The sequence below is a fragment of the Arvicola amphibius genome, chromosome X, assembly GCF_903992535.2.
Source record: "Arvicola amphibius chromosome X, mArvAmp1.2, whole genome shotgun sequence".
Taxonomy (NCBI): Eukaryota; Metazoa; Chordata; class Mammalia; order Rodentia; family Cricetidae; genus Arvicola; species Arvicola amphibius.
Window position 1 is genome coordinate 59956020 of NC_052065.1, and position 24574 is coordinate 59980593.

The 24574-nt window shown below is 43.7% G+C and overlaps 2 protein-coding genes across 5 annotated transcripts in view; both read left to right on the forward strand.

Annotated features, from left to right (window-relative positions):
• Ogt (O-linked N-acetylglucosamine (GlcNAc) transferase) overlaps positions 1–3339 on the forward strand; it is a 43516-nt gene extending 40177 nt beyond the window's left edge. For all 4 annotated transcript variants that reach the window (XM_038315976.2, XM_038315979.2, XM_038315977.1 and 1 more), the window contains one exon: positions 1114–3339. In XM_038315976.2, the coding sequence (XP_038171904.1) occupies positions 1114–1288 (175 nt within the window). In that variant the 3' untranslated portion in view covers positions 1289–3339. The remainder of the gene's footprint in view (positions 1–1113) is intronic.
• On the forward strand, positions 2279–22414 carry LOC119804288 (pinin-like). The gene is made up of 7 exons (XM_042054323.1): positions 2279–2290; positions 4001–4038; positions 15101–15222; positions 15670–15700; positions 18850–19070; positions 19713–19940; positions 21215–22414. Exons 1-7 carry the CDS (start codon positions 2279–2281, stop codon positions 22057–22059), a joined length of 1497 nt encoding a protein of 498 aa, XP_041910257.1. The 3' UTR covers positions 22060–22414.
• Positions 22415–24574: the final 2160 nt, after the last annotated feature.

Sequence of the window (24574 nt, forward strand, 5' to 3'; positions counted from 1 at the left end):
CTCAAGTAATCGCTAGACTTTAATAAAGAACTTTCAAAGCATCAGATGTTTTAGCCTAGTATCCACTTCTTCATAGTAGTATTTTAAAAAACCACCACCACCACCACCACCACCAACAAAAATCACAAAAAAAGCTTAGTTGACTGAAAATGAGTGGAAATTAGAGGGATCATGCTAAGGTAAACGGAGCTTCACCCATTCAATGAAATAGTGTTTTAATTTGTCCTTTTGTTTTATGGTGTTTGTGTAAAGCATTAATTTTTTTTTCCTGTGTGGTAGAGGCACATGCCTTTAATCCTAACACTTGGGAGGAAGAGGCAGGCGATCTCTGAGTTCAAGGCCAGCTGTTGTCCTCTGGACTTTACATGCACACACAAACACAAGCATATATACCCAAATACACATAGTCCATAGGGTCTTTTTGTTTTGTTTTGTTTGAAAGGAAGCGTTGGTATTACTATGAATACAGTTGAGTTGAGCCTAATCAATGGACAGCCCACTTTCACTTTCAATATATTTCCTTTTTTTTGTTTTGTTTGCTTTTCTTTTTGCTTTTTGAGACAGCTCTAGCTGTTCTGGAACTAGCTCTTGTAGAGCAGACTGGCCTCGAACTCACAGAGATCCACCTGCCTCTGCCTCCCGAGTACTGGGAATATGGGCGTGTGCCACCACCCACCTCAGTATATTTCTGATATGGTAAAATCCATGAGTGAAATCAACTTGGAGAGGAAAGGGTTTATTTGCCTTGCACATCCATATGTTCTTCATGAATGGATGCCATGACAAGAACCTGAAAGCAAGAATTGAAGTGTAGAAATGGAGAAACACTGCTTATTGGCTTGATCCCCGCTAGTTTGCTAGAGGTGGTACTGGCCATATTGGCCTGGCTCATTAATCAAGAATCAAGAAAATGACCTACAGACATGTCCATAGACCATTCTTATGAATACTTGAGGTTCCCTCTTCCCAGAGATGTGTGTTAAGTTGCCAGGCAAAGCAGAAAAAAATTATTTTTTTTATATTATTATGCCACAAAAATGGCTATTTATAGAGTCTAGTTCTGAGTTTTTGTTCTGATTTGTAAAATAGGTTCTCTTTGTTTTTATTACCTAGCCTGAAGAAAGTTCGTGGCAAAGTCTGGAAACAGAGAATATCTAGTCCTCTGTTCAACACCAAACAGTACACAATGGAATTAGAGCGGCTCTATCTGCAGATGTGGGAGCATTATGCAGCCGGCAACAAACCTGACCACATGATTAAGCCTGTTGAAGTCACTGAGTCGGCCTGAATAAAAGACTGCGCACAGGAGAATTACCCCTATACCTGAGCCTCAACCTCCTGGGGGAAAGGGAACTAGATAACATGCTTTGTGCTTATCTGTACAGTACTTTGTTGCAGATGGGTATATAACGATAATAGAATAGCACAGCCAGACTCGCTTCCTGCATGATAGGGAGATACAAGAGATAAGACACTGCTACTCCACAAGGAATCTTCTGTAGAGTTTTGCAGCAAGCAGGTGGTGCAAAGGTCTGGAAGGTCTGGTCTCCCTTGGTCTTCCATGGGATGCTTAATGTGGAGGGAGATAGAGATTGACCAGCCATTTTGTGATTCCATGGATTGATTGAGTCTTCTGATCCTTTTTTTCTTTATATTTTGGGTATTGGAGCTTTTAAAAATGTTTGCTTTCAGGTATTTTTACTTATGTGAAGTGATCTTGATTCTTCTGAGATAAGGTTTTAAACTAAAATGTTGCTTCCTGTTTTAGTGTCTGAACTCTGACAGGGTGACAGGGACCGTGCTGGTGTAGTCTTTTTATAGGTTTTATAAACCACTTGAGCCTATATCAGTCGTTTTAGTGTCTGACCTAATGCTTGATACTGTCAGTGCTTTGTTGATTTAGACAGTGACTTAGGATTTTTTCAGCCTCTTTCCCATTTCTTTTCTCTACTTCCTTTAAATTCTCCTGTGACTGCTAACAAAACTAAGTCTTGTTTCAAACATCCCAGAGTGTTTCTCTTAAACACGCCATCTGGTGCCAAATGAAAATTCTTAAGGAGTGAATATTAATCATGAAGGGCACAGTTGTGGTACTGTTATTGATAATAATGTAGATTTTTTTGCTTAATTTTTAGCTATTTCACCAGTGTTTAAGCCCTTGACTGCCCCTCCTATGCTGCTTCCAAAAGTGTTAGTGTGTGATGAGATTTTTACTTTCCTTTCTAAAGTTTGTTTGTTTTTAAAGTGAGTCCTGTTCTTCCTATTTCTTTCAGCAGAAATGAAATTCCAGGTAAGTATAAGTATTCAAATATTTGATTAGTAAGTTGCAGTTATTTCTGTATATTAAATACTGTTCACTGACAGATTTCAAGGTAAAAGCTCTGAAAGGACCATCTCTATACAAGCAGTTATTTTTCAGACTGTTAGTGTATATCTTCTTAGTCTCTTAAGTTTGTGGATTCAGCCTTGATAGTAGTGAATTTGTGTCACTACTTGGTTTAGAGGACAAGTTAGACATTCATTTGCCTTCCTGGAGCTTGAGTTCTTGGTGATAAAAGGACAGTTGCATTTTAATAAAAGGGTAGAGGGCTTGAGGCTTAAACAAACAGGCGGCCACAGGACTGTGTGCTGCTCCCCTGCACTCAGACTCCAGCCACCGACCAGTTTTGTCTGTTAGCGCTCTAGATTATGTCTTTCCAAAGCACCTAGGCAGTGCACCTATTCTGTAGTTGCAGCTGTTGCCTGAATGTACCTTAGCTGACAAGTTGTTGTTAATTAAGAACTTGAATTTGTGATTTTTACTGCTAGTTAAAACCTAAGCAAGGAGTCTCGTGTAATTCTGAAGCAGAATTACATTGTAATGAACTGTGTACCTTTAGTAATGTAAATCAAGGAAAACAGTTAAGGGATTTCTTAATTTATTTTTTAACTGAATAAATATCAGTTAAAGGTTGCCAGCATGGTTACAGGTAAACTGACTTTCAAAATCCACTGAACTGCTAAATGTGGGATTGGGTGATAGACGTCCAGTGCCGCTAAGGCTGTGATCTGTGGCCATTCTACACAGCACATCATTCCTCCTATAGGGATGAACTTTTTCTGGCACGAAAAGTAGCTGCTCTGGTTGAAGCTTTTGCATATTGTAACAGGCTTTTATTTCCAGGTAACATGTCTGTGGAAGACTTAATTCTTCTGATAGTTGTAGATATTACTGGAAACTAATTTGTTTTTTTCTATTATACTCTGCTTTATTGAAAAAGTAAAGCATTTAAATTGTGCTCCAGAAATTCAGATGTTGTCTTGCGATCTTTAAACAATAAATGGATGATTTCCCCTTAATGTGGCTTGGTGTATTTTGTCTCATTATGTTAAGTATTACTGGTGAAACCTATGCTTGAATAGCTCAAAACAGCATGACCAGGAAGTATTTCCTTTTTTTTTTTTTTTTTTTTTTTTGGTTTTTCGAGGCTGGTCTCGAACTCACAGAGATCCGCCTGCCTCTGCCTCCCAAGTGCTGGGATTAAAGGCATGCGCCACCACCGCCCGGCTAGTATTTCCTTACTTTATGTATGATGTTAAGAATTAACTTTGTTTTCTTTGCCAAGTCTGATGGGAGGATTGGAGATACTAAATAATTCTTTAAGGGATCAGCAGAGCCCCAAATATCCATATACGCTTTTGTGGGTCATTCTTTGTTTACATTCCATTCTGGGGACTGAGCAGAGTTCCCTATGCATGTCAAACAAGTACATAAATAACTGAGCTACAGGTACAGCCCATATAATCTCATTTCTTAATATGGTATTTACAGTTTTTTTCCCCCTTTACTCTGGACAATGGTTGAACTCAGTCACAAGTTGGGCTTCTAGTTTTTTCAGAGATAAAAGGGAAATGTTTGGGGTTGGAGATGTCTCAGTAGTTGAGAATTCTGGGTGCACTTTCAGAGGCTTCATGTTTGATTCTCAACACCTACTTGGTAATCTGTAACTCTCTGTTCCAGGGGATCCGATACCCTCTTTTGGCATCCTTGGGTACCAGGTATGCATGTGATGCACAGATGGATATACATACAGGCAAAACACTTAAAAACATATATATTAACATGGTGCATAGACATACATGCAGGCATAACCCATACACATAAGATACTTTAAATGTTCAAATAATATTAAGTAAATTTTCATATAATTTACTTAACAATTTTATTGTACCTCCAAAGCCCTAATGAGACTTATGTTTGTTGGAATCTGGGTACTTTGGGTCATAATGATTAATAGTATTGGAGTGTGTGTTCTGACTCAGAGCTGTAAATCCTAGCACTGGTAGGCTGAGACAGAACTGGTAGGCACTAGAGATTCAAGGGCATCCCAGGCTATCCAGTGAAGCCCTGTCTCAAACAAAAAAGATGGTATGGGAAAAAGGTTGGCCTCACCACTCTGTAGTGTGGGATGAAGTCAACTAGTCGTAAGTCTGTCTTTCACCCTCATCGTTAAGATTGCTTCATTTATCTCTTCTTCGGTGGCTCCTGCATTCAGTCTAAATTCCTTGAACAGACTAAATTTGTGTAATTGCTGAGCAGCCTGAATTTTAACTTCTTTTGCAGTTTTAGAGAGGATTTTGTGTAGCCAAGACTGGCCTTGAACTTCAGGTTCTCCTGCTTTTGCTTCCCGGGTGCTGATGTTAAAGAGATTATAAACATGTGCCTCCTCGTCCTACTGATATTTTGTATTTGACAAGATATCACTAAATACGGACTGGCTTCAAATTTTTCTTCACATTTATCCTTTTGCCTCAGCTTCCTGATATGGAATTACAGGTATGTGTCTTTGTACCTGGCTGAATTGTTTGAAGGTTTAATTTGAATCCTAACTTTTATTTGAAGCTTTTTGTTGTTGAGGTAGTTTCACAACATTTCTCAGGCTGGCCTTGAACCTCTCCTCTCCCTTTCAAGTGCTGGGAGTATAGCGTGTACTGACACTCTTGGCTTATGTTTCTTATACCTATTGTTTAGATTCTTGGTCTATACTTCTAATCCACATCGTCAAGCAATCTTCATTTTTATGGAGGAGAGTTAGTATTACTCTGTTTTTCAGTTCAAGGAGCCTGCTTGTTTGCTTATTCATTTACTCATCTACTTAGTGTCTGTCTATCTGTCTGTCTGTCTATCTATCTATCTATCTATCTATCTATCTATCTATCTATCTATCTATCTATCCATCCATCCATCTATCTATCTATTGTGCACTTTGGAACTAACTAGAGGTGTTACAATTGAGTTCTAGCTTTGCTACTTTCTAGTTGTTTAGCCTCTTAAAATGAGAGTATTGATACTGCCTTTTAATATTTCTTTTTAGGTGTTATATGGGTACTTTGCTTGCATGTCCATAAGCCTGCATGTTCGTGAGGAGACAGAGCCCAGAAGAGGGTGTTGAATCTCCTGGAATTGGAGTTACAGATGGTTGCATGCAGCCATGCCAGTGCTGGGAATTGAACCTGGGTCCTCTGGAAGAGCAGCCAGTGAGTGCTCTTAGCAGTTAAGCCATCTCTCCAGCCCTATATTTTTATTTTTAAAAATTTGGGTGTGTAGTATATGTTTGTTTCTGTGTGGATGTCAGTTGTTTCTCTCTCTGGAATGCTCCATCTTATTTCTAGTTCACTATTTCCATCTTCCATCCCTTACCTACCTGGCCCTATCTCCAAGCACTGAGATTAAAGAGACACCTGTGCTCTATGTTCATGCTGGTCCAGCATGCATTTTGCTTACTGAACAATCTTCCTGGGCTCTAATGTTGAATTTTTAATTATTTAGAGACAATAGTTTCCCTTTGTTGTTTAGGTACGCTCCTGGGTTCCCCAAGGGGTTCTTCAGTCTCACTTCCTGAGTAGCTGCAACGAGGGTGTGGCAAGCCAATGTCTAGGAGGCTTATGTACACATTTTTTTTAAGATTTTAATTTTTTATATTTATAATTTATTTTACATGTATGAGGTTTTGTTTGCATGTATGTCAGTGTACCATATGTGTGCACTGGTGCCTGATAAGGTCAGAAGAGGGCCTTAAATTCTCTGGAATTGGAGTTTTGGGTGGTTGTGAGCCGCTGTACGGGTGCTAGGAATTAAACCCAGATTCTCTGCAAGAATAGTGCTCTTAACCACTGAAGCAACCATCTCTCCAGCCCTTTTCAGGACACAGTATCACTATATGGCTGTTCTGGACCTCACTCTGTAGACCAGGCTGTCTTCGAACTCAGCAGAGATCTGCCTGCCTCTGCTTCCCATGGGCTGGGCTTAAAGGTGTGCACCACTGTACCTGGCCCCTTGGTGCACTTTTTGTTTTTTGTTTGTTTATTTGCTTATTTATTTTATTTATTTTTATTTTTTCAGGATAGGGTTTCTCTGTGTAGCTTTGGAGCAGTTGTTTTTCTTGTTGTGTTTTGAATGGGTACCAAAAAGCTTAAAGTAACCGTACTCCATTTTTTTTTCTTCAGGGTCTGACAATTCTGGATGCCAGCACCACAGTTCTCTGTTGCTAGATGTTTTTGCGTTGCTCCCTCTTGCTTTTATTGAGGGAAATAGATGGTCCTTTCTGCCAGCCAGTGCTCAGAGTAGTTGGAGGACCAACCAGGTAGACAAATGTTTAAAAGATTTGGGCAGCCCGGTAGTGGTGGCACATTTAATCCTAGCATTCAGGAGGTGGAGGCAGTGAGTTAGAGGGCAGCGAGTTCGGGTGCAGCTGGGACTATACAGAGAAACCTTGTCTCAAACAACCAAAAAAATTTTTTTCGGCAATTTAAGCAAGGTAAGTAGAACCAGCCTTCAAATTCTCACTTTTTAAAGAATTAATTTTGGTTTTTCTTAGCACTCAGAAAGTTATTAGAAGCCAGGCATGGTAGCTATACATTTGTAATTTCAGCACTCTAGCCTGTACTACATAGACCAGATCGCAAAAACAAAATGGGGGCTGGAGTGGTGGTGGGGGGGGGAATTGTTTGAGAATAGATAGTGTGCTTATATGACGAGTGCTGTGTACTTATATGACAAGTGCTGTGCTATCTCTACAAGCGCTATCTCGGACGGAGTACCGGATTCCGGAAGCTGGTGTGCCGGAATTCCATAGTAACATGCAAATTTGCTCTACGATGAGCTGTGATAGGTGGGCACAGGAAGGCGGGAAAACGTCAGTTCCTGTGGGGGAGGGTTGTGCCTTATAAAAGGCACTGTGTCTGGGCGGCCGTTACAAACGCGCCAGAGGAGCAGGAGCAGCAGCAGCGGGAGCCAGAACGGGAGCGCCCGAGCGCCGGAGCGCCGGCGCCATTGGTGCCGGCGGCCATTGGCCATTTCATCCACTCAGGACCGGGCCATTGCTTTGAGGGTCTGCTGTGAGGTGTGCCAGACACCGTTGGAGCAGGTACGGAGAAGGCTGCCTAGGTCGGGCAGCGGCTTTATTTAGTGTGGTGGATGTTAAAAGCACCACCGCGGCAGTTCACCTCGGCTTCTGTGTGTGAACACGGGAACTGTGGAACTGAGGTTCCTTTAGACCCTTTCCACTCAGAAAAAGGGCAGAGGGGTCGAGTGGGTGGTAATGTAGCTGAGGTGGTCACCGACCATCCCTGGCACTGCCATAAAGGACCTCCGGTCCCCCGGCCCGTTAAAGCGGTTACCAAAGCGGTTACCGGCCCCGCCCATTAAAGCGGTTACCGGCATGGCGGTGGGGGTGTGGTGCAGATACCTCGACCGAAACCTCTGAGGGGATTTGAGGAGAAGGTCTCAGAGTGGGAGGATGGAGGGACAAGTGAGTAGTGGGAAGAGGGCAGTTCTGGCTCCAAACAGGTGCCTTGGTGGCCGTTTCAGGTAGTAGGAGGTCGGGTCTGGGACAGGTGGGACAACAGCGGCATAGGCCTAGAGTTTTTATGCTGTGGTAGAAATGGCGCAGCTCTCTACACATAGTGTTATGGCCGCACACCCACTTGGAGGTGTCCCAAGTTGGTAGGGGGGTGTTGCTCTGCTGGGGAACTAGTTAGTTGAGGGGAGAGGTTTGAGGACCATGGGCAGTGGACAGGTGGCCTAGCAGGTAGGGAAGAGATGGAGGGGTCAAAGAAGTCTCTTTGGAAGCTTCTAGAACTAGAAGAGCGCCAATTCTGTTTCTGGAATTTTCCACAATACTTAGGCTGGCTGGTGGGTGGGTTGGGGGAGGAGCCTGAGAGAGCCCCTGGCTGCTCAGCCAATGGGAAGCTATTGTGTTTCTAGAATTTTCCACAAATACTAGGCAGGCCATTGGGTGGGTTAGGGGGAGGAGCCTGAGAGAGCCCCTGGCTGCTCAGCCAATGGGAAGCTATTGTGTTTCTAGAATTTTCCACAAATACTAGGCAGGCCATTGGGTGGGTTAGGGGGAGGAGCCTGAGAGCCTCTGGCTGCTCAGCCAATGGGAAGCTATCGTGTTTCTAGGCTTTTCCACAAAACTTAGGCAGGCCATCGGGTGAGTTGGGGGAGGAGCCTGAGAACCCCTGGCTGCCCAGCCAATGGGAAGCTATTATGTTTCTAGAATTTTTCAAAAAACAGGCCCGTGTGCGGGTTGGGGGAGGAGCCTGATAGAACCCCTGGCTGCGCAGCCAATAGGAAGCTGCGGAAGCCTAGTGGGGGGACATTGAGTGGCAGAAGCTGCTGGCGGGAGTGGGAGGGGACTAAAGGGACAGCACTGGAGCTGGGGGGAGTCAGCTGGCGGACCTGAGTGGGGACAGGACAGGGTCCAATAGTTGCGGAGGGTACCCGGGCCGAGCGAGGCGTGGTCGATTTATGGGCGGGGAACTAGAGCGGGTTGGGGGAGGGGGCAAGGGCACTGGCATTGGAAAGCGGGGGTGGGGGGTGGGGGAGGACTGGACTGGCTGGTGGGAACGGAGCAGGGTTTGGGTCAGCAGGAGCAGAGTTAGGGCTGAGGGCGCGTGCCTCCTGGGACTGCAAGGGGGTGGGGCTGGAGGGAACAGAGCTCTGCAAGAGAGGGGCAGGGGGGGGGGGCTGGAGGGACCAAAGCAGGATCGCTGCCAGGGTAGGGGGAAGCGGGGGCGGGGCTGGAGGGACTAAAGCCGATCGCTGCAAGGAGAGGGGGAGCGGGGGCGGGGCTGGCTGGTAAGGCACGGGGGCGGGGCTGGAGGGACCAAAGCCGATCGCTGCAAGGGGAGGGGGAGCGGGGGCGGGGCTGGCTGGTAAGGCACGGGGGCGGGGCTGGAGGGACCAAAGCCGAACCCTGCAAGGGGAGGGGGAGCGGGGGCGGGACTGGCTGGTAAGGTACGGGGGCGGGGTTGGAGGGACCAAAGCCCATCGCTGCAATGGGTTGGGGGATCGGGGGCGGGGCTGGCTGGTGAGGCACGGGGACTGGCGGCACCAAAGCAGGGGTGGGGGCTGCAGGCGGCGCGTTTCCTGCGAGGGGAGGGGGTAGTGGGGTCAGGGCTGGCGGGCGGGCGGCGGCCCAGAGAGGGCGCAACACCGGGAGAGGGGAGTGGGAGTGGATGGCGGGGATGGGACTCCCCTGAGGGAGTGGGTGGGAAGGGGCGAATAGCGGGGAACAGAGCGACTGATTTGGGGGGGGGCGCGGAAGCGACTGGCCTGGGTGGGAGGGGCAGGTGGGAGCGGGAGCGACCCTGTGGCCTCCTGTGATCTGGTGTGGCTCACTCCACAGGACCAGACCCTAGTGAGGACTAGGAAGCCTCGCAGCCAGAGACGCCGAGTTCTGACCCTGCGAATGAGAGGCCTTGACAGCAGCTTATGAGAGACTAGGGGTTGAGCAATTAATAATTAAAGACGACCCGTATTGAAGTAAAACTAGGTTAAATTGAGGTTTGTCTTCCTCTTTATACCTCATTAAAGTGGCACTTGAAGTAGATTAAGGGGCTAACTACTAAATGCTTTTGGCTTTTTAAATTTATTTTTAAATTTTTTTTTCTAGGTAAGGCTTTTCTGTGTAGTTCAGGGTTTCATTGAAACTTACTCTGTAGACCAGGCCAGAGATTGGCCTGCTTCTGCCTTCTGAATTATTTATTGTTTTTGGAGGCAAGGCCTCTCTGTAGCCCTTGTATGTCCTGAAACTCAACAGTATAGACCAGGCTGTGTGCCTGCCCTGGCTTTTGGGGGGGGAGGGGCTGTGTAGGGTTTTGTTTGTGTTTTTTTGTCTTGTTTTGTTATTTCAAGACAAGATTTCTCTGTGTAACCCTGGCTGTCCTGGAATTTGCTTTGTAGATTAGGCTGACCTTGAACTTGGGATCTTTCTGCCTTTTTTTTCCTGAGTACTGAGGTTGCAGGTTTGAGTCACCATACCCTACTATCTCAATATTTTTAATTTTTATTTTAGTTTTTGTTTGACGCAGGGTTTCACTGCTAGCCCTGGCTGTGCCAGAACTCATTCTGCAGATCAGACTGGCCTTTAACTCAGAGAGATCCTCCTGCCTCTGCCTCCCAGTGGTGAAATTAAAGGTGTGTGCTACCACCGAACCACTCAGTTAATCTTAAAAACTTGCATTTATTTATTTTTGTGTAGACATGCATGTGCTATGGTGGACGTATGGAGAGCAGAAGATAGACAACTTACAGGAGTTCATTTTCTTCTACTATGTAGGCCCCTAGGATTAAATTCAGGTTGTTAAATTTCGTGGTAAGCACCATTTACTGCTGGGCCATTTCACTTTCCTGGACTTGATTAGCCTTAAAATTGTAAAGAAATAAGAATCTTGGGTTTTATAATTTCAGATTTTTACATATCTTTGTCAGTGGTCAGAAACTCATAATTCTGTGAAGCATACAACAGTTTTTTGCTTTTATTTTATTATTTTTTTATTTTTTGAGACCGGCTTTCTCTGGCTTTGGAGCCTGTCCTGGAACTAGCTCTTATAGATCAGGCTGGCCCTGAACTCACAGAGATCTGCCTATCCTTCCTTAGTGCTGGGATTAAAGGTGTGGGCCACCACTACGTGGCTCATACAAACACATTATTGCAAAGTCACTCTGAAATTCATATCTAATGTTGTATGATTTTTCACTCCATTGTTGATAGTGCTGCCCCCAGAGATAAGAGACCCAGGCAAAATGATTTTCATCATGATCACAGAGGTACTTAAAATAGCTATGTCTTTTCAGCATTCCCTCTTACTTGAAATACTGCAGTATGTCAATCTGTGGGGGTAAAATATGGAGGGAGGTACAGAGCAGAGTGGTGGGAAATAGATAAAATACAAAGAAAGTTTAGTTCATGGTGAAAATGATATTTGAAAGGAGTGGAGGCAGTAGATAAGTCAGCAGGCAGTTTGATAGTCTACGAACTGGGGAAAAAAACAATTAGAACATATTCAAGGCCCTAGGTTTAATCACTAGCGTTAGAAAAATAAAGCAACCCAAAGTTGGAATTGGGGAGTTAGTACTGCTAACTTGAAGTACACTCATGCTCTTTCAAGTAACCCTAACGAAATACAGTGCCCCCAAAAGATGTGGAGGTAGGAGAGGGAAAGAATGGATTCTGTGTGAGGAGGAAGGAGATAAGAGGATAATAGAGGGAATGTGGTCTAAGTGCATTAATTTCTGTGTATGAAGTTGTCAAAGTTGCAATTCTTACCTGATTCACTCCTTATACCAAAATAAGTTTCACACAGATATTAAGAAACAAACAACAAAAACCCTAAAACTTTAAGGAAATGGGTATGGTGTAATTAATAGCACTGGGAAGGCTATGTTGATGGGAAGCTTGTTAAAGTAGTTGAAGCCAGTCTGACTTACACAGGGAGTTCAGGCCAGCCTGGAACTTGTGCGAGACCTTGTCTTAAAAGAGAAATTTAAAGATAGGTGAATTTTGTATTATATATTATAATAGGCTATTTTCCTAAAATACAAAAACTTTTAAAATCAATAATTTGGGGAATTTTGTTTTGGAGAATTTCAACTCTGTAGCCCAGGTTAGGCTTAAGAGTCTCATCGTGCAGTCTATAGCCATAGAATTGAGTGGAATATAAACTGAGCTTTTTAGAGGATAGTCCAGCAGTTCCAGTATCTTAAATACTCATACCTCTACCCAATTTTTGGTAAAGGATCTCACTATGTAGTGCTGGATGGTCCGGAACTCTCAGGCCTCAACACAGATATCTACCTGCCTTTGCGTCATTTCTAGGATTAATGATGAGGGCCACCATACCCCACTTTAAATATTCACAATCTTCTTCAGCAATTCCACTACTGGTACTTTTTCTTAAACTCAAAAAGCTATTTTATCTCATTTCTTTTTTATTTTAAAAAATTTGTATTTATGTTGGGCTGTGATGGTGCATGCCTTTAATCTCAGCATTTGGGAGGCAGAATCAGGTGGATCTCTGTGAGTTTGAGGCCAGCCTGGTCTATAGAGCAAGTTCCAGGGGTCAGCCTCCAAAAAGCTACAGAGAAACCCTGGGATTTTTGTGTGTGTTTGTATTTTTGGGACAGGGTCTCACTGGCTGGCCTGGAACTCACTTTGTAGGCTACACTGACCTCAAACTTAAGAGAAATTTGCCTGCTTCTGCCTGAGTGCTGGGATAGGTTCAACTTCTTCTATTTTTTGTGATGGTCTCTGTATAGCCTGGCTATCTTGGAACTTAGTACTTAGATTACACTGACCTCAACTGAGTTCTTGGCTCAGCTTCCTGAGTGCTAAGATGAAAGGTGTGTGCTACCACACCAGGCATACCTCCAGCATTTGATGAAGGATTGATGATCTGGGTTTTTGAAGTGAGAAGTGCAAAGATTCACCTGGAGAAAATGAGTACTCAGCAGAATCTAGTAGGCAAAGATTCTTTCAGGGATAGAGAGATGGTTCAGTGGCTAAGGGCACTTGCTACTTTTCTAGAGTTACATTCCCAGAATTGGGTAGCTCATAACCACTTTAACTCCAGCCCCAGGGAATCCAACCTGCTCTTTTGGCCTTTGTGGGCAGCAGTACAACTGTGGCATAGGCAAACAGAGACATAAATAAAAATTTAAAAACCTTGAAAGCAACCTTTCAAACCTTGAGGTTTTGTGATGAAGATTAGAAGATCACAAATAAAAAGGGGGGGATCACTTTTATTTTTCTTTTTAGACTTTAAAATTTTTTAATCACTTTAAAAAAAAAGTTTTAAGTTTTTTTTTTCTTTGAGTCTCATTCCATAGCTAAAGGCTGGCCTGGAACTTGTGACAATATTCCTTCTCCATAACTAAAAATGACCTGGAACTCTCTGATGGCTATGACTGGGCTGGAACTTGGAACTTGTGACAGTCTCCTCCTTAAGCCTCCCAAGTGTTGAGACTATATACATGAGCCACCTGATTTTAGAACCACTCCTTGATATTCATGCATCAGTTATTCTGACTTTGTAGTGACCAAAAGTAAACACATAATACTTCCTAATTATGTTGCTTCCCGTTTAGGGTAGCAGATTTATACGTATATAAGCATTTACAGTGAATTGTGATTAAGAAAATGTGATGGTATCATAGGGGTAGAGAAGAGAGAGGACAGCCATTTTCTGGTTTACTTTTTACAGTAGCCCTATGAAAGAAACAGTTCTTTTATAACTACTGCTCAAGAGCCTGTCTTGTGAAAGTCTAGGTGAGCTGGCTTACAGCAGACTGTTATTAACATAGTTGGAGAGGTCTGAATCAAGCTATCTCACCGTTCAGTTCTGAAACTTCTCCATATTTCTGAAATTTGCACATCTTACATTTGATGGCAGTTATACATACATTTAGGGACTTGAGAAGGATGTTGTGGCAGTTAGAAGTGCCTGTTGCTCTTTAAAGGATCCCAAATTTGGTTGCCAGAACTCATGTTGGGTGGCTCACAACCACCTGTAACTCTAGCTCTAGAGGGTTCTAATATCTTTGGTCACTACAGGCACGTATAGTCACATAGACAGACAGATACAATTAAAAAAATCTTTTTAAAAAGAAGTGCATGTAGGGGCTGTGATCTAGTTCAGTTGGTAGAGTATTTACCTTAACATGCATGAAACTCTGGGTTCAGTCACCAGCATTGCATAAACTTGAGCATGGCAGGCATACTACTATAATCCCAGTCCTCAAGAGGGAGGAGGCAGGAGGATAAAAACTTCAAGGTCTTGTTCTATATTACATGGGATTTAAAGCCACTTTGGTATCTAATGTAATAGATTGTTATTTTGCTATTGAAGCTAACCTGTGATGTAGGTGTGTCTTCTATCTGATGATTTCATTGGTTAATTAATAAACTGCTTGGCCTAATAGGTTAGAACATAGGTGGGTGGAGTAGACAGAACAGAATGCTGGGAAAAAGGGAAGTTAGTCAATCGACATGCCTCTCCTCTCTGGGTCAGATGCGATGAAGCTCCGGCCCAAGATGGACGTATGCTAGAATCTTCCAGGTAAGCCACCACCTCGTGGTGCTACATAGCTTATTAGATATGGGTTAATCAAGATGTGAGTAAGAGTTTGGAACTAATGGGCCAGGCAGTGTTTAAGTGAATGCAGTTTGTGTGTTGTTATTTCGGGGCATAAGCTAGCCAGGCGGCTGGGAGCTGGGTGGGAAAGCAGCCCGCAGCTACCACTACAAACCTGGACACATGTAAGCTTTTTTTGTTTTTGTTTGTTTTTTTTGAGACAGAGGTTCTCAGTAAACTATGGAGCCAGTCCTGAAACTTGCTCTGTAGATCAGGCTGGCCTCAAACTCAAAAATCTGCCTGCCTCTGCCTCCTGAGTGCTGAGATTAAAGGTATGCGCCACCACATCCAGAGCATATAAGCTCTTAAAGTATCTTCTGCCCTTGCATTTCAGAAGTTGCTTGTTTTTAGCATTTATTGGAGAGTTTTGATATTCTATGACCTGTGTTATTGGTAGCCCTCACTTTATTTTTTTTTCTTTTCTTTTTTTCCCCTCCCCCCCCCCCCCAGATTAGGTTCAGGGGTTTTGTATTTATTTACTTATTTTTGTTTTTGTTTTTGTTTTTTGAGACAGGGTTTCTCTGTAGCTTTAGTGCCTGTCCTGGAACTAGCTCTTGTAGACCAGGCTGGTTGTGAACTCACAGAGATCCTCTTGCCTCTGCATCCCTAGCCCTCACTTTAAAAGCCTCTTTTTCCCCCCCAGTTATATTCTTAACATGGATTCAAGCAGCAGCAGCAGTGGCAGTGGCAGCAGCAGCAGTGGCAGTGGCAGCAGCAGCAGCAACAGTAGCAGCAGCAGCAGTGACAGCAGCAGCAGCAAAAATTGTAAGTAGCCCCCTCTTTCAACAGTAATGCACATCAAGCATCTTTGTAGAGATGACTGAAATGAGGTTTGGGACACTTGGCTTGATTTGGTTCTAGGTTTGTTCTCTTTGGGTTGTTGAGTTTATTTCCCTGATGTCAAGAGCCGATCTTCGTGTGTGGGGGGGTGGGGTGGGGGGTAATGTCTTGTTTACTCCTTTTTGGTTCTTGGGGGCATAAATTCTTTTATTTTTTTCTGTTTCCCTCCCTTTCTTCCTTTCTTTGACTTTCCATTGCTGGACAAAGAGCCCAAGGTGTAGTAGGCAAATGTTCTACCACTGACCTATGTCCCAGTTTTGGAAAAATGTAAATTTTACTAGCTCTAATTTATAAATTGTTTTTCAGGAGTAGAAGACATGAACTACTAGGTTTTTATCATGCTTCCTAATGCTTTTTCTTTCTTTGATTTAGCTGTGACTAAATTGCCACAGAAAGACACCAGGTAAGGAGAATTGTTGAAACATGACCATTTATTTATCTATTTTCTATCATCTATCTATCTATCTATCTATCTATCTATCTATCTATCTATCTATCTATAGGAAGCACCCACTATTCTGGGTAAGAAAATTTAAGAGTAAACATTTCATTTTCTCTGAGAATAAACACTATATGGTACTGACAGAATCACGATGGTTGTTTGAGTTTATAACCAGTTTTAAAATATCTGATTCTTGTCTTGGGCCATTTTTTAACTGTTTAGCTGTTGGTTGGTTTTATTTATTTATAGGTTTTAGCTTATTTGAGACTTGATCTCACTGTGTAGTCCTGGTTTTCCAGAAACACTCTATGTAGACCAGGCTGGCTTTTAACTCATAGAGATCTGCCTGCCTCTGCCTCCTGAGTGCTGGGATTAAAGATATGCACCACCACACATGGCTAGTTTTTGGCTTTTTGAGATAGGGCCTCACTATGTAGCCCTGGCTAACCTGGAACTTACTATATAGATAAGGTAGACTTTGAACTTGTGGCCTCTGCTTCCTAAGTGCTAGGATTAAATGCATGCTCAGTTAGTTTGATTTTCAAAATGTCTTTGAACCATGATTTTTTAGTCTCCATCAGTCAAAAAGACGTTTTGTCTGTGATCTAGTCTGCATCCTGCCTCTAGGTGAATATGCTGAGTATACTGAAATTATATTGATACCCAATTTAAATAGCTCATCATATAAAAATCAAGGTTTTTAACCTAGCAGTTAGAGCTTTCAATGATCTGGCCCAGTAAGTTATAGGAAAAGAAGTAAGGAATGCATAGAAATCAGGTGAGAACCAAAAGATGACCATGTGCAAGAAATTAATAGAAGCCTTTTAGTTTTTAATTTTTTTTGAGACAGTCTATGTATCTCTGACTGTCCTATAATTCACTATGTAGACCAGACTGACATCAAACTAAGAGAGATCCACCTGTCTCTGCCTTTTGAATTCTGGGATTAAAGACGTGCCACCATGCCCAACAAAAAGACTCTAAGAAGAAAAATACTTAGTTATCTTTATGTGTATAAGCATTTGCCTGTTTTTATGTATGTGTGCCTTATACCTATGAAGGCTAGAAGAGGGTTGTTGGACCCTCTGGAATCAGAATTACAACCAGTTATAGGCTACCACGTGAGTGCTGGAAACCAAACTAGGGTTGTCTTCAAGAGCAACAAGTGTGGAACTGGAAATGGTTTGGTGGTTAAGAACATTGGCTGATCTTCCAGAAGCCCAAGGTTTGATTCCCAGCACCCACATGATGGCTCACAACTGCCTGTACCTCCAGTCCCAGAGCACCTGATGCCCTCTTCTGGACTCCAAATGCACTGTATGGATTAGCCATACTTACAGGCTAAACATCTATATACATAAAAAAATGAAAATTCTGTTTTTAAAAAGAGCAAGTGTTCTTAACTGATGAGCCATCTCTCCAGCCCATAGAAGACACACTTGCTTTTTTTGAGACAGGGTTTCTTGGCTGTCCTGGAACTTTACTCTGTAGACCAGACTTACCTTGAACTCACAGAGATCTGCCTGCTTCTGACTCCTGAGTGCTGGGATTGAAAGCATGTGCCACCACACAGCCTAGAAGAAAGATTCTTTAAGGTTAGAGTAGTAAATAGGATAGCAAAGGCCCATCAACTTGGCAGCTTAAGAGATCATGTACAGTAGAAATAGATTAGCCTTGGTATCTATAATGGATACAGGAAAATATAGGAACAAGTATTTGGAGTGCTTTTCATCATAAAAATGTTTCACGTTCAGGAGATGGATCACTGGGTTAAGGTACTTGCCACAGAAGCCTGATGACTTGAGTTTGATCATCAGAATCCATGTAAAGGTGAAAGAAGAGAAGTGACTTCACAAAGTTGTCTTGTAACCTCCAATTGTGTTCTGTGGCACATGCACACCCACACACACTATATACTTCCCCTACAATGATGATTTTTTTAAAAAAGTATATCATGCAGAGGGTTTGTGGCTATAATCAGAGCCCTTGGAAGGCTGAGGCAGAGTTTCTCCGAGTTCCAATATATCTTGGGATAAAGAGTATTTGCTAGCTAATTTTATGTCATCTTGACACAGGCTAGAATCATTTGAGGGGGAACCTCAACTAAGAAAATAGCTCCATAAGATTGGGCAGCAGGCAAGCCTGTAGGACATTTCTTGGCTGATTGATATGGGAGGGCACAGCTCATTGTGGGTGGTGCCATCCCTGGGCTGTTGGGATGTTCTATAAAAAGCAGGCTGAGAAAACCATGATGAGCCAGTAAGCAGCACTCCTCCATGTCCTCTGCATTAGCTCCTGACTTCTTTCGTTGATGTGGAAGTATAGACCAAATCAATCATTTCCTCCCCAAGTTGCTTTGGTTATGGTGTTTCATCACAGCAGTAAGACAGAAATTGGTGCCAGGAGAGGGCATTTCTATGACAGACCTGACCATGTCATTTGGGGTCGATTGTGAAAGTACTTTGGAACTTTGGGGCCAGAAAATCCATTGAGTGTTCAAAGCCTGGTGAAATGTTCTATGGGAACTTGGAAGATAAGTGTTGAGAGAAATGCAGATGATGGAGGTGTGGTTTTTGAAGTTCCAGAGGGAAGATTGGAAATCACTTAATGACTCTCATTAGGGCTGTTATCTTGTGTTAAGAATCTGTGTGTGAGCCGGGCGGTGGTGGCGCACGCCTTTAATCCCAGCACTCGGGAGGCAGAGGCAGGCGGATCTCTGTGAGTTCGAGGCCAGCCTGGTCTACAAGAGCTAGGTCCAGGACAGGCTCTAAAAGAGTTGCAGAGAAACCCTGTCTCGAAAAACCAAAAAAAAAAAAAAAAAAAAAATGTGTGTGTAAGAATTGGTTGTGATTATCAAGATACCAAAACCACTAAAGTGAAGAAAATAAAACCTTTGCTTTGCTGGGATAATTGATGCTGGACAACTAGAGCTGAGAAATCAGTAGTGATTAAGAAGAACACACCATCGTTGAGGTGAAATCCTGTGGGAATGTTTTTCTCAGAATTAGCACACAGAAGTGGTACTCCAGAGGTGACCTAGGTTGTACCTTGTGCTGGCAGCAGAACCTGGTAGTAGTGTAAGAGTCACCCAGGTGGTACTGGTTTTGAAGTCATGAAGGTATCATGGAGACTGCTGAGAGTTGGCACTGTGTGGCAGGGCTGAAGACCCTGAAGAGAGCCCAGGAGAGGCTATTGGTGAAAGTACAGCCCAATCGCAGCAAGAGACCTCAGCATTTTGGAGATGCCAGTACCATAGGACAACTACCAAGAACAACAGCAGTGGAGTGGAGTCATCCTGATCTTAGGAGACAATCTGTGTGGGCTGTAGTGGGTAGAACCAGAAAAGTGATACTTTGGAGAAGCTAAGAAGATCGTGACTCAAACCCAGATATTGAACATTGAATTCTTTACACAGTTGGAGTTTGGTTTTGCTTTATTCAGATTGTGACTGTGCCCTGGTTCTTCCCTCTTGAAGTAAGATAGTGCTTAGTTTTGATTTTACAGAAGGCCACAGTTGAGAGACTTTGAACTTTTAAAGAGATTTTGAAAATTTACAAAGACTTTGGATTTTAAGAGACTCTATATGTTAAAGATACTAAAATTTTTTTAAGTGTTTGGAATTTTAAATACTGCGGGACTTGTAAATTTTGTAATGTTTATATTGTAATGTTTATTAATGTGTGATCTTGTTGATGAACAAGAAAGGAAAGGTTATATCTTATCAGTGACATCTTTGTGTCAAGTTGACAAGGGGTCAGTGGGAACTTTTGCTCTCTGGCGCTCTTCTCTTACACAAATTCATCTCAGAGTTGAAGAGTGATAAGCTCCCAATGAATTTTTCCCTGCCACCAAAACTATTTTGAGTACTTGCACTCTGACAAGACCCTGTTTACTCTGACAGACGCCTTCTTTAGGAAGGTTGTAAAAAAGGGGAAAGGTGTATAGAGTAATTGGAATAATTGAAAGGTTGTAGTTCCAATAAAGGGGAACAGCGTTAGTGTAGTAGGAAACAACCAAAACTTAACAAGTAATCCTGCTTATTGTAGAAAATATGGGAACTGCCCAGAAGGGAAGAATATTATGCTGATATTTTTCTTTTGTTTTTTCCCCACCTTATTACTTAGCTGTGTGGTGATTGACTCAGACTCTGACTCTCTCTGTGAGGAGAAGAGCTCTAAGATCTGTGAGATAAGCAGTGAAGGCAAGTATCATCTCTGCTGAAGCCTTGGCACGTGTGGCAGCTTTAGGATCTGACTGCACATTCTTAGTTTATGATGACCTTGAGGCCAGTGCCACCCTTTCTTTTTTCATTATGTGCTGGATGTCAATATGGCTGGGTTCCTTCTCTTTTTCTTTCTTTCTTTTTCTCTTTCCTTCCTTCCTTTCTTTCTTTCTTTCTTTCTTTCTTTCTTTCTTTCTTTCTTCCGTCCTTCCTTCCTTTCCTTCTTTCTCTCTTCCTTTCCCTTCCTCCCTTTCCTTCCCTTCCCTTCCTTCCTTCCTTCCTTTCCTTACTTCTTTCTCTCTTCCTTTCCCTTCCTTCCTTTCCTTCCTTCCTTCCTTCCTTCCTTCCTTCCTTCCCTTCCCTTCCCTTCCCTTCCCTTCCCTTCCCTTCCCTTCCTTCCTTCTCTCTTCCTTTCCCTTCCTTTCTTCCTTCCTTCCTTCTCTCTCTCTCTCTCTCTCTTTCTTTCTTTCTTTCTTTTTTTGAGACAGGGTTTCTCTGTGTAACAGTCCTGGTTGGCTTAGAACTCAGAGATCCACCTGCCTCTGTCTCTCAAGTGCTGAGATTAAAGGCATGAGCCACCACTGCCCAGCTATGGCTGGGTTCCTCACCTTGACACAATTCCTAACACAATTGCAACTCTTCTGCTGCCTTAGGGTTTTATTTGCCTAGACTCTGCTCCTCCCTCTTCCTCTTCCTTCCATCCTTTATAGGTGGGTATGACAAGGAAGAGGAGAGGGTGAGAGACATGGCTCAGCCCTCTTTCCAGCTTGGTGGAGACCGGAGTTGGGGGAGGTGCCAACTACTATCTACACTATTTGTATAAGGTAGAAATCACGAAAAGTCCAGCCAGGTCATTAGGACTAAATGAAGAAGTTTTTTAAGCTAGAGAACTTTATAACTTGATATAAATGAAATACCACTTTATTGATGCAATTGCCCACATTTTGCTGTGAACCACAAGACAGGTTTGTGTTTAGGAACAACTGAGCAAGTACTTCATGTTGTTTAGACAATGTGATTTTAAAGTGGGCATAGCGTACATAATACTTTCATTGCTAATTTATCTGTCATTACTCTTAGTAGGACACAAAATACAGGGAAAACAATTTACAAGTATGATTTTTAACTGTGATTCAGAATGTCCAAACACTCAACCAGTTTGTTTAATTTGTGCTCAATAACCTGCTGATGTCTGTATATACAGAGTGGGTTGGATAGAAGGAGTATATTTATAGATGTCTCTTGAATTTCAGATGAGTCTTCTGACAAGTCTTCTTCTGATGAGTCTTCTAACATTAAGGGCTCCAGCGATCAGAAGCCTCAAGTAATTGTTATCGATGATGAAGATGACAGTCCCAGTTTAAAGGGTTCTGAGCAGAAAAAAGATGTTGCTAGTGATGAGTGCCAAATGCCTGTTCTTGAGAAAGAAATTGATTGTATTGCTCTTGGGGCTACTTCACCTGATGATGTTTGTGAAATAGGGGCCCCTGGAAAAAGTTCCAAACAACCACCACTGGAACCCGAACCCGGGCCCGAACCCGGGCCCGAACCCGGGCCTGAGCCTGAACCCGGGCCCGAACCCGAGCCTGAACCCGGGCCGGAGCTCGAGCCAGAGCGGGATCCTGAGCCCGGGCCCGAATTGGGGCCCGAGGCTGGGCCCGAGCCGGGGCCTGAGGCTGGGCCCGAGGCTGGGCCCGAGCAGGAGCCAGAGCAGGAGCCAGAGCAGGAGCCAGAGCAGGAGCCAGAGCAGGAGCCAGAGCAGGAGCCAGAGCAGGAGCTAGAGCAGGAGCTTGAGCTTGAGCCCATGCCCGAACTTGAGCCAGAGCTCCAGCAAAATGTTACAGCCCAAGAGTCTAAGGAGAGAAAGGCTGCTGCTCTGCTGGCACAACAAAGGAGAAAGAAGAGAAGGAACAGATTTATATGCATGGCACCCCCTAAATCACATAGGAAACGGCGTCAGGTAGTCTCACAGGATGTGCCCAGCCTGCCAAGTGCCTCTGCAGAGCCTAGTCCTGATGATCCCACATCATCAGACCAACCTGCCAAATGCATGCCATTGAAGAAGCGTAGAGGCAAAAGGGCACGTACCCACGAGTAAAAAGGATCTTTCTGCAAATGGGGGTGGGGGCTCCCATGTCCATCTTTCTTATGCTCCAATAATTTAGCATTTACTGTTCAGTCTCCGTGGAGTGCTTTTTCCCTAAATTCCCGTCCCTATGATATCTTGGGTCATCATCCTTGACATGCCCCCACAACTCTAATTATCAAGTCCTCTATGCAGCCACAAGTTAGAATAACTCCTCCATCTTGCGTTCCCAGTTTTAGAGTTTTTCTCGTGTTGTAACATGTTGCCTCTTGATAGTTTGTTCATAAGAGGACTCTTAGTGATTTATTCTCTTGAGCCTTGTGAGTGGCATGTGACAGATGTTTAATAAATTTGTTAAATAAAATGAGTGAAGTCTCTGGCTGGAGTTACTGGCGCCGTGCGTGGGTTCTGGAAGAAGGCAAAAGGCAAGGTTAGACATGCAAATTGGGTGAAGGTGCTGCTGGGGATATATGGGGTACACCATACTAACCTTTAGACTACAGGCATCATAGTTGCTTATGTAACTAGCAAGACAGTATCTTAGCTCTGCTGGTGGTTGGTGACCCTAGTTGGAGTCACTCAGAAGGTATGCAGCCTGTCCACAGTCTTGTTGGTAGGTAACTGCCATGTGCTTGCCTGTGAGAGCCTTTTTTTCTTTCTGGTTTTTTGAGACAGGGTTTTTTTTTTCTGTTTAGCCCTGGTTGTCCTGAAACTAACTCTGTAAACCATGTTGCCTCAGATTTGGAGATCCCACTGCCTCTGCTTCCTGAGTGCTAGGATTAAAGGCCTGCTCCTCTACCATCACCCCACTAGAAGAGCTCTTTTTGAGCTTCCCTTTCTGTCAGCTGCTTGATGGTACTGATGTTCAGGGTACAATCAACTATTATCTTTTTAATTGATAGTGGACAAAAAATTTGGGGGCCTTCCAGAAGAAACCCATTGCAGCAAAAGTTGAAAATTGCAAAGACTGGACATGTGCACTGCTCGAGTACTCACTTGCACGGGATTTGACTCCAGCATCCAGGAGCTACTGGAGACTCCAAGGGGATGAACAGGAGTCTGGCTAGATGAGAGTTTCTGACCCTAAGTGGGCATGTACATGCAGAGTGATGAGGTCATCTTCTGGTCCTGTGTGTGGTCACGGTGTCCCCCTCTACCCCCAGCCATCCAGCCAAAGGACCAGGCCTGTGTGCTCTACTTAAATTCTAGCAATTACCTGGCAGAGTGTGCTTCCTTCACCCTCACAGCAGCTCTGGCCTCTAAAGTTTCATTTGTCCTTAAAATCAGGACAAAGATGGATATGTAGCCAAAGTATGTATTAGGCTGGACACAGCCTGATGGTCATCAGTTTGTACTTAATAAGCCAATATAGTTGATGTGATGGCACATTAATACCAGCACTTGGCAGGCAGAGGCAGGACAATTAGTTCTAGGTCACCCTCTACAAATCAAGTTCAAGGCCAGACTGAGCTACCTGATACTCTTACCTCAAAAAGCAACGAAGAAAGTAATTATAGTGGAGAAAGAGCCTACATGTTCTGATTTGGGATTGGAGGGAAGGTAGTTGACTGCAAGGTTTTTCCATGAACACATTTCCTCTTATTTTTGTGTGTATTCTTGAATTTTGTTTGGCAGGATTGGGGTTAGAATCCTTAGATTTGAACATGCTGTGAAGCACTGTGCCACTGAGCTGCATCAATGCTACCCTTTAAAATTTCAAAGGGTCCTTGACTCAGAAAAAAAGGTTAGGGTGAAGTAGATTATTTGGAAGTTTTTTTTTTTTTTTTTTTTTTTTCGAGACAGGGTTTCTCTAGCTTTGGAGCCTGTCCTGGAACTAGCTCTTGTAGACCAGGCTGGTCTCGAACTCACAGAGATCCACCTGCCTCTGCCTCCCGAGTGCTGGGTTTAAAGGCATGTGCCACCACCGCCAGGCTTATTTGGAGTTTTTTTTTAATTAAAAACTTCTGCCTCCTCCCCGCCTCCCATTTCCCTCCCTCTCCCCCTACTCCCCTCAACTCTCCCTCTCCAGCCCGAAAAGCAGTAAGGGTTCCCTGCCCTGTGGGAAGTCCACAGTCCCCCTCCATTCAGGTCTAGGAAGGTGAGCATCCACACAGGCTAGGCCCCTCCAAAGCCAGTACATGCAGTAGGATCAAAACCCAGTGCCATTGTCCTTGGCTTCTCAGCAGCCCTCATTGTCTGCCATGTTCAGGGAGTCCGGTTTTATCCCATGCTTTTTCAGTCCCAGTCCAACTGGCTTTGGTGAGCTCTGATTAGATCAGCTCCATCATCTCAGTGGGTGGGTGCACCCCTTGCAGTCCTGACTTCCTTGCTCATGTTCTCCCTCCTTCTGCTTCTCCTTTGGACCTTGGGATCTCAGTCCGGTGCTCCAATGTGGGGCTCTGTCTCTATCTCCATCCATTGCCAGATGAAGGTTCTATGGTGATATGCAAGATATTCATCATTATGGCTATAGGATCGGGCCATTTCAGGCTCCAACCTAAATGCCCTTCAATTATTTGGAGTTTTT